Source organism: Nelumbo lutea, chromosome 2, assembly GCF_056320005.1.
Source record: "Nelumbo lutea isolate HS-2025 chromosome 2, American lotus-T2T, whole genome shotgun sequence".
Lineage (NCBI taxonomy): Eukaryota > Viridiplantae > Streptophyta > Magnoliopsida > Proteales > Nelumbonaceae > Nelumbo > Nelumbo lutea.
In genome coordinates this window covers 18,647,485-18,657,448 of record NC_142685.1, presented here as the reverse complement: position 1 = coordinate 18,657,448, position 9,964 = coordinate 18,647,485, and the positions used below count along the sequence as shown (strand labels likewise).

The window sequence follows — 9,964 nt, the reverse complement described above, 5'->3', positions numbered from 1 at the left end:
CGCCCCACATACACCTCACCGTGCATTGGAAATATCTCCCGTACCTATCATAGGATGATGTTACTAATACATGAGTGGGAGGTGCTGTGGGGCGTTCAATCTGATATTCTGATCTCAACTTAGCAGCTTTCAGATTTTTTAACCAAACATGACTTAGAGGCTTTCCTTCCATGCAGAGCCGACCTTACACGGCCAAGCCCTATGTATGAAAGCCCGTCCAAACAGGTATTGTGTGCAAGTTAGATTGGATTGCCCAGCCTCCACACCAACCCAATCCAAGGTTAGTGTTCGAATGTGCCTTACACTGACTGAAGCCGATCTCAATTCACATTTCTCAACCCTAAACTCTGTCCAGCCTTGAGCCAATCCAACCCAACCCAAGTGTTTGGGGTTGGGTTCAAAGCTAACCCAACCCAGGAAACACATCTGACGGGGAAGATGAACTGTTAAGGATAACGGAACACAGCCAATGCTTGCTCTGTGATCTTTGCTCTAAAGCTAGCCTCAGTGCGTCACTATGAAGTTTTTTCGGTGGGAGTTGTATGAGTGAACTTGTTGAGCTTCGACATTGTTTGTTCTCTTATTGATTCCCACGATATTTAACTCCATCATCTTCAGATTGGGTAAGATATTTCCTCTCTTCTCGCTAAACGGTTGTTTGCTTCTTTGAAACTCTTTAGTGTTTGGTTTGTTAGTTCCTTAATTTCTCATATCGACTGGCTGATTTACTCTGCATGTACTTTCTTTTCTTTCTCTGCTTTGATGTATGCTTGGATTCTAGAATTGAATGTAAACCTACATTATGGGAATTAGAGGTCTTAGGAAAAAATATCTTTTGAGATCTCGGGTGGGACCTGGAGATGAGGGCCGGACCACTAGGATAAAAATAACCCCAGTAAGTTGGAGCAGTAGAGGAAACAAGCCTCCATGGATACTCCGGAAATAACTAAATTGACTGTGGGGTGCTTGAAAAAAAGCCACAATGAATTGGAAATGCCCGTAAAAAGATACCTCCAAAGGAATAGTTTAACTTGGAAGAGAAATGTGGACATGAGAAGCCAAAATTTGATCAAGAATCAAAAGGGTGATCCAGGTGGGAAACAACCCAAAGATATCTGATGGGTTAAAAGTAAGCTGCAATCAGATATATAAAAGTAATCAGGAACACATGTCTAGAAGAAATCCCTTACCGAGAATGGATGATGGGGAATCCAAAAAAAAAAAAAAATAATAATAATAATAATAATAATACCAGAAAGGATTTGACCAATCAAAATCCCCTGTGAAATTTGATGAAGACCCATGTGATCGGCTACCACTGTTATGATGCTGGTTGATTGGTTATAAGTTTTTCCGGTATCATGTCTTTCAGGCATCATAGTTGAACCCATAATAATATTGGAAATACCCCATCAAATAGGATGGTAGAAGAAAACATGGAAGAAAGAAAAATATGTGTAAAATTGGTGAAAAGGAAAAGAGGCAAATGGAAATGATAACTCCAAATTCAAATTTGAATTTGAATGCAAGAGAACAAATTGAAGAGAAAATCAGTATTAATGGTGAGCAAATAGAGGATCTTCAGGGTGATGACAAGCACTGGGAAAATGATCAGGCTAGACCCCACCTCGTTAGAGTGAGGAGTCAATCTAGCGAAAAGATGATGAATGAAAGTGAGAATCAAAAGACTGCTGAGAATTGGACTAATGAGGAGATAATCAAAGTGCAACCATCAGGGAGTCCGGCAAAGCTAAGAGATTTGGTTTGCTGAATTATGAATCATTACATGAATTAATAGTGAACTTGACCCGCATCAGGAAGGAAGTGATGTTTAACCACCAAAGGAGTGAAGGTGGTAGGCGAAGATTAAAAAAATGAATAGTGATTAGGAAAGAAGTAATAAATGGAAACAGGAAGAGAATTACCACCGGAGAGACCCAATTAAAATGGACAGACTTAAGAGACTAAGATCTGAAGCAGATAGGCCAAATTTGAGCTTAGGAAAATGAAATGTAATCATGACCTGCATAGAGATGGATAGGGGAATAAATATGATGAAGAAATAAATACAGGGGTGGCATTATCAGTCTGAGCTTGTCAAAGAGTTTGAATGATTGACCATATGTAATGAAGTGGAGCAGACCAGTAGCATCAGCAACCTCGAACCTAAAAAAGATAATTATAGCATACTAGAGGTAAGCTTGCCATTTAAGAAGCAAACTAAATTTACAGAAGTCTTGAACATTGAATGCATTAATGAGGGAACCCAACAGACTTGAATTAAAATTCAAGTAACTGAGTTTATAAAGCCTTGGTATGTTGGAACTAATCCAATGCATAGTGTTCAAGTATGAGATTGTTTTGACAGAACTCATTGGTATGTCATTGGAAAATACCTCGTCCAGATGAAATGGACTTTTCAGGGTTCAACCCTATAAATGTTAAACTCATGAGAGCTGATCCTTGGATTAGGATACCAGGACTCCCTTTAGAAACTGGGAAGAACAATGTTTGCAAATCATTCTAACTGACGTTGGTCCCCTATTGAAGATGGATGAAAATACAGAATACCAGTCTAGAATGTTTTTGACTTTTTTCCTAGTATTTGTGTTAGTGTTGACCTCACCAGCTCCATCTTGGAAATCCCTCTTACTATAGGAGGGAGACGACTTGTCTACAACATGCTATATGAAAACAATAGGGATTTGATTCCAACAGTTCCAGTCCCGTTCAAGCTTAGATGGCTAGTTATGTAGCTGGATCTTTTTTGCACATGTGTTAGCTAGTTGGGCTTGTCAGAAGATGTATATATCAAATTGAGATTGTGTAAATGTAAAGTTTAATAGGTTTTTAGCTATGGGATGGGTTTCTGTGTTTTTTGTGGGCTAACCCCATGTTCTATGTGATTTTGTAAAACTTACTTTTTATTTTGGTTTCATGGCATACATAGTTGCATATCAAAAGAAGGGTAAAAGAAAATTTACAATTTTTTCTTCATGAAAACACCTATCATATGGTGTCTGCAATGAACTCTTAATATGTTTATGGGCAATATCATCTACATTCCATTTCCTTTAGGCTGTATTTGGTTGCAATGCAAACAAATTTGTACTGATGCAAAACTATGGCAGTGCAAATGATTTGAGTGTAAATTCTGATCTATTTTTCTTTCAAATTCTAGCTTATTTTGTTTGATTGCAGTAAAAATGAAGTAAGTTAAGGCATGAAGCAGAATAAAGTAAAACCGAAAACAAAGTTAAACCAGAATTTGCCTTTTTTTCATTTGTACTAGTGCAAATAAAATTGCGCTGCAACCAAACACAGCCTTAATTACATTAATTGTGGTTTCAATTCATTTGAATTGCTTTAATGTAGGTAAAACATACTTTCTTTTTGTTAAAAAGTGCACTTGAAAATGTACTTTTAACCATTATTTGATATGAAGACACCTATGTACTACTGGAATGTAGTATTACAACTTAACCTCTTACATTGTTTTTGGATGGTGATGGTTTGTGCAGATGACTTATTTTTTTACATGGCATACATCTCTTTGAGGAAATTTGAATATGGGGACTGCAAGTTTCTTGTGGAATGCTATGACGAAATCCATAACAGGTGGGCTGATAGCTCTCACCATTTCAGATAGATATGCAAGTATTGTTTCTGTTCATGGCCTATCCATGTATCCTACATTCAATTCAAGCACCAATACATTTTTGGGATCCTTATCAGGTAACTTCCTTTATTGCTTGTTTGGTTTCCCAAGTTAGTAGCAGGTAGATTTTAACTTGAAGAAAACTTTAACAGAGGACTATGCCTCAATGATTTGTCGGTTCATTGATTAATGATTTGGGTGCAGATGATTATGTTTTAGTGGAGAAGTTTTGCCTTGCAAATTACAAATTTACAGATGGAGATGTGATAGTATTTCGGTAAATATACTTCTTAATACCATATGCATAGTTTTTCTTCTAAATTGAGCACTTCTATTAGAATGTGAAGAAGATATAACACATTTTGGTGTTGCTATGGCTGTGTGCCCTGGTATTTACCTGCTTTGTTTCCTCTTGTTAGTCAGATTGGTCAAATTGAAATGGCTGTGTAAGCCTCAGTCTGTTTTCCATCTTCTATCTCTATACTAATAAATTCTTTTTTCTTTAAACAAATTCTCCTTTGTTATCAACCAATAAGTAAATACATGACACAAAGAAACATACACAATGCATGCACGTAACTACAGGTATACAAACCTATAACCCTGACTAAATGCATCTATTTATATATGAGTATTCTCTGTATTTTTATTACACGTGTATTCATTTCAATGAATCCAAACCAATTGAATGTTAGGCCACCACTCCCTGTATTTTTACTGCACTTGTTAGTCAGATTGGTCAAATTGGAATGGCTGTATAAGGCTATAAGCCTTGGTCTGTTTTCCATCTTCTATCTCTATACTAGTAAATTATTTTTTCTTTTTTTTTTGATAATCTAGTAAATTCTTTTCTGCACTTGTTATCAACCAATAAGTAAATACATGACACAAAGAAACATACACAATGTATGCACATAACTATAGGTATTCAAGCCTATAACCCTGACCAAATGCATCTATTTATATATGAGTACTCTCTGTATTTTTACTGCACTTGTGTATTCATGTCAATGAATCCAATCCAATTGAATGTTATGGCACCTTTCTGGACGGTGATATTCACACTGTTTAAATGAGCCTGAATTATCAATATTGCGATTTGCTATCACATTATTTGGAGAATCCTTAACTTTACAAGTTATATATCAGTTCAGATACTTTATGTAGACTTGATTTTAGTGCCTCAGCCTTGCTATGTCTTGGAAAATTGAACTTCAGGTTGTATTCATTTCTAGAGAAGATCTAGTAGTTGAAGGATGCAGATTGATGACCATATGTTCAACATTTGTTTTCAATCCAAGAAATATAGGCTACCTTTGTCGAGCTGTTGAATGTTAAATTTGATTGGTGCTAAACTCCATAATTTTCAGGTCCCCCAATAATCACAAGGAGAAACACATAAAGAGAATAATTGCCATGCCAGGTGACTGGATCAAAGTCTCTCATTCATATGATATGTTGAAGATTCCAGAAGGGCATTGCTGGGTTGAGGGGGACAATTCAGCTTCCAGCTTGGATTCAAGATCGTTTGGCCCAGTATGTTTCTAAGCGTATGCCTACATGATATGGATAGCCACATTTCTGTGCACACACATGCATACACACTCAAAAACACTCTTATAGTATAAACAATAGAGACATTATATGGTTAGATTCTATTAGTATGCCGGAGACATGTTGTGAAATAAATGTATTTCATACGAGCTACTTGAATAGAGTAGAATATTGTATATATTCAACTTAATTCAACAAAGCCTTATCTGGAATATTAGGGACTGGCTACAAAAATTTCCACTCTACCAAGGGCCATATCCATGGTTAAAATTTGAGCCATTAGTAACTTTAAAGATTAAACTACCTCAAACAGTAGTTAAACTTTGAGCCATCAGTAGCTTTGCACTACCTCAAACATATGATTTTGCTCTTATGGGTCTTTCAACTTGCATCAGATCACTTAAGAATAATATGTGTGTATGTATGTGTTTAAGTAGAAGCACATGTTGGCTTTGTCAAACAAACTGGAGGCACTTTTTCCAAGTCCATGATCTTTTGTTATCACTTGTCAAATAATGCTCTAGTTGGCTATCCAATTTTCTATACACAAGAAAGTTGTATGGGAACGGCTTTAGTTACATATGTGGAAAAATTAAAAAAAAAAAAACTGTAATATATTATGTTTAATAACAGTGAAGAAAGATAACAATTATCCACTAAATTGTGTAAGATCAGTAAAGTAGAGAGAATAAAAAAACTAGATCAATTTAGGCTACGTTTAGTTTGACAGAAATATGTGAGAAACAGAAAGTTGAGGGAAAGTTCTTAACAAATTTTGTAAAATTCCTTGAGCACTTTCTGTTTCTCTACTATTTTGTATCAAACAAGAAAGCAGCCTTAATGTTTCTCCTAGATCTTAGAGAGGGAATAAAGGGCTTATAGATGGAAGTGCCAACACTTATCTGACACTTTTTTTTTTCTTTTGATTGGCTATCCTTGCCACACACACACACACACACAGGCAGTTGCTGGCTATTCTACATTCTACAAAATCTTTTTTGCTTGTTTGCTACAGAGATAAGTTGGTATCTGTTTCTGATATTTCATGCCAGTCTTATGTTGCAAAAAGGTGAAGTAGTTGCATCTTCATACTGGAGCCCTACTAATTCGGAGTTGCTTCTTTTGGGCAGGTTCCTCTGGGCCTGGTTCAAGGGAGGGTTACCCATATAATCTGGCCTCCGCAGAGAGTGGGTCAAGTGAGGAGAAGCATTCCAGAAGGAAGATTTTCTCTGTGATACTTATATGCATCAATGCATGTGAAAGCGTGGGATGACAAGTTCATTTTTCTCATGGCCCTTCATGAACTAATAATCCTTCAATTGGATGGATGAGTTTGCCGTGCAATTTGGTGTTAACAATGTGTGCTCCATGTTTTCACAACACCTGAACATCACCTTACATGCTTTAGCAGGCCAATTCTGTAACTTTGCTTTGACAATTCTTTCTGATAATTTTTAGCACATTCCTTGGATATTTGGTATTGATTTCTTATCCTCTCATGGTGGCTAAGAATATACTGATAAAGGAGCTCAACAAAGTTTTGTCTTGGGAATCTTTTTGACCCCCGTAGGATCATGAACATGCAGCCAGACGAAGTTGGGTGATGTGATGAGCATTGTTATTTTCCTTTGTAGAATAGTCAGTCAAGTCAAGTTGAGCATAGCCTCTGTCAACCTATCCCTCATTCCCTCCTAAGTCCTAATTGGTTGGGAGTTGGCTACTTTTCTTGAGTTTTCTTTGTATTCTTCTCTAAGTCTCTATTTTGAATTAATGGGCCAGCCGTATGGGCCCGCCTGCGACTGTCCATCACATTCCAATACATCGTTGCGATAATCTGGTGTCTGCAATGTCTTGCTACCTGCCTTCCGTGGAGAGGTCAAACAATCTAATCTAATTCAGAACAAGTATCCCTTCGGGATGACGTTCCCAATGCAGCTTTTGTCTTTGTGAGGTGGGCTTCATCCAGAATCCAGAATCCAGATAGTCTATAAGCTTTTTTTTTTTTTTTTTTAAATCCTGGAAGCCGAAATTTGCTATTATGTTACCATACCTAAACCACTTTAACCAGGCAAATCTTACGTGGACCTCTTTTTCCTCTCTTTGCTTACACGTGGTTATTTATTTATAAATTAAATTATTAAAAATATAAAATCAATGTTTGTAACATCTCACGTCATTCATTAAATCCTTCATTTTCTTTTAAATATCTTTCAATCCCTTTTGACCCTCTCCAACAAAGCAACGATATAAATCAAAAATGTTGGTTCAAGATTAACCCTAAACATGGACTTTGGCCCGAATCCAAAATTGATGTCAAAACCCAAATTTACCAACCCAGATCTAATAAATTTTCCATTTCAATCCGATGCATTCATGGGTTTACTTGTTTGTATGGGTTGATAACCCTTTGATTGTATTGTGTTTGGGCAGTGGAGAAATCTCAGGGTTGCATGTAGAGAATTTTCTAGACTGAAACACTTTAAACAAAGTTTTCAATGGCCCATTTATATAATACCTCCTCAATGATTATTCCAGTTTTATAGTTGAGTTAATTATAAATTACGATTTATAAATTGAATGAGAGTTCTTATATTATTTGTTTGACTGAACAACAAAAAACAAAAGCAACAAGGTTCACATATGGCCCATGTTATGTCACGGGCCAGGCCAGGATATGGTCAAATCAGGTTTTGGGTTTTCAACCCGTTTTCAATAGGGATGATGTACATTCCAAAGATCTGGGTCCTGTTTGGCATGTCTTTCGGAGCAGGCTGTTGGTTGTTTAGAAGTCCGGTAACCCATGTTTTGGCCTTTTTTTATTTGGTTGGGAGAAGATTTAGCCACTGAAAAATTGTCTCGAAAAGATATAAGAAGCCCGTTCTGGGTTAAATTCGGGAAGCTTCAATTGAAAGTTTCCAGTTTTTTTTTGTCTCATCTTTACGTGAAAAGACACACTTCCAACCAAATGGTCTATAGACTGCCAAGATCATTATATAAAAGCCCATTATGTGTTTTGGCTGTCAGAACTTTCAGAAGATCTTTAAACAAAGACTTACCAAAAGGCATCCACATTGTTTGAGGCTTTTTCCATTGAATATGAGAAGGGACCTTTCAAGATTGCATTGGGCCATCTGCAGTTTTAAACCCAACTTGAAGAAATGAGTATGAGTTTTGGGCCCCGCTCAAAGCACACCTGTGCTACTGCTAGTGCTAGGAGGAACTCGAAGAAAAAAAAGGAATGTCCAATAATGGCACTTTAATCCTTATACCAATTAAAGGCATTGACTTGGGCACATCAACCCATCAAAATTCTGGGGTCCAAGACACCCTAAATCATTCATTAGTAATCTGGAATGCATTTGATGAAGGAAGATTTGGCCCGACCTCACAGTTAGGCGACGCGTGGAAAAAACAACAGCTCGGCACAAAAGCGAGGCTAAGGCGCGAACACCAAGGGGAGACACCAGCGGACCGAACTCCCTACTAGGGGCCCGAACTCACCCTTGGCCCCAAACCAGAAAGTAGTCCGAACTGGCCTACCTTGTAATAGTTCGGGATACACTTCACCAAACTGGCCAACCTTGTAACAGTTTGGGATACACTTCACCGAGCTGGCCAACCTTGCAACAGTTCGGGATTCACCTCACCGAACTGGCCAACCTTGTAACAGTTCGGGGTACACCTCGCCGAACTAACCAACATTGTAACAGTTCGGGGTACATCTCACCGAACTGGCCAACCTTGTAACAGTTCGGGGTACACCTCGCCGAACTGGCCTGCCCTATATATACCTCCGAACTCAAGACTTCGCCTCGCTCACCACTCTGCGTCACCTTCCGAGCACCAAAACCAAGCAAATCGTACCATGCCTGACACTGAGGAAGTCCGTACCCGAGGGCGCCGCACCGGACTGACTTGGGATCTGACGCTTGACGGCCGCATTCTAAACGGCCACCTGCCACCGCCACCCGACACCCCCAGTGACGGTTCTGTCCCAGCAGAAAGGAGGGCGGCCGAATTGACAGATGCAAGGGTAATCATGCCCGACCTGACAAGGGCCTCGGAGCGAGTGCATGAAGTGATTATAAAACTCCCCGCCCCCAACAAACAAGTTATGTGAACTTTGCGCTATCTGGTCTACAATTTGCCTTTGAGAGATTACTGACTTGAGCTTCAGAATTATCACACCGGGTTCCCCCCCGGAGCTCTCATCTTTCCCATTTCAGGTCCCTCGGCGCTCCAACTCAGAGGCGAGTTCGTTGATAGCTAAGACCGGCCGGATTGCGCTCCATCAATTGGCGTTGTCTGTGGGAAAGCTTCTAAAAGCCTCCCTCTAAATATCTTTTACCTACCCTTCTTTCAAAAACTCCCAACACCGAAATGACCTCCTCCTGCAGTGCCGGACGTGGAACCGAAACAGCCACTACCGGAGAGCAACTTAATGCTCCGGCGGTGTGCATTGGGCAGTTCACCATCCCCCTTTCAGTGGATGGGATCCCAAGTTTGAATGTGCCACATGCGGTGGCACCTCTGAACACTCCCTCGCTGAACATCCCTCTCCCACTCCCCGTCGAAACGAACTTCGCGGAACCAACTATTGTCCTACTGGCAGCCCGCCAAAACCATATAGATGATCTGATGCAGTGCATGCGGGCATTGCAGGCCCAAATGCAACAATTCCAGCAGCACCAACTCCAACAACACCATTATCAACAACAATTCCCTCAGCTACCCTTGAACCAGCCACTTCCC

At 39.1% G+C, this 9,964-nt stretch overlaps 1 protein-coding gene across 1 annotated transcript; it reads left to right on the top strand.

The window, feature by feature from the left end:
* LOC148868958 (uncharacterized) lies at positions 1–6,764 on the top strand. The gene is made up of 5 exons (XM_088967642.1): positions 1–623; positions 3,522–3,735; positions 3,863–3,935; positions 5,029–5,194; positions 6,343–6,764. The coding sequence occupies exons 2-5, from the start codon at positions 3,570–3,572 to the stop codon at positions 6,445–6,447; spliced, it is 510 nt and encodes a 169-aa protein (XP_088823768.1). The 5' UTR covers positions 1–623; positions 3,522–3,569; the 3' UTR covers positions 6,448–6,764.
* Positions 6,765–9,964: the final 3,200 nt, after the last annotated feature.

What these genes read in the sequence shown, in the direction of transcription:
- LOC148868958 (XM_088967642.1), top strand. Translation starts at nt 3,570, where the DNA reads ATGGGGACTGCAAGTTTCTTGTGGAATGCTATGACGAAATCCATAACA. An exon ending in GGAGATGTGATAGTATTTCG is followed by an intron (nt 3,936 to 5,028) that starts GTAAATATACTT and finishes CATAATTTTCAG; the next exon opens with GTCCCCCAATAATCACAAGG. An exon ending in ATTCAAGATCGTTTGGCCCA is followed by an intron (nt 5,195 to 6,342) that starts GTATGTTTCTAA and finishes TCTTTTGGGCAG; the next exon opens with GTTCCTCTGGGCCTGGTTCA.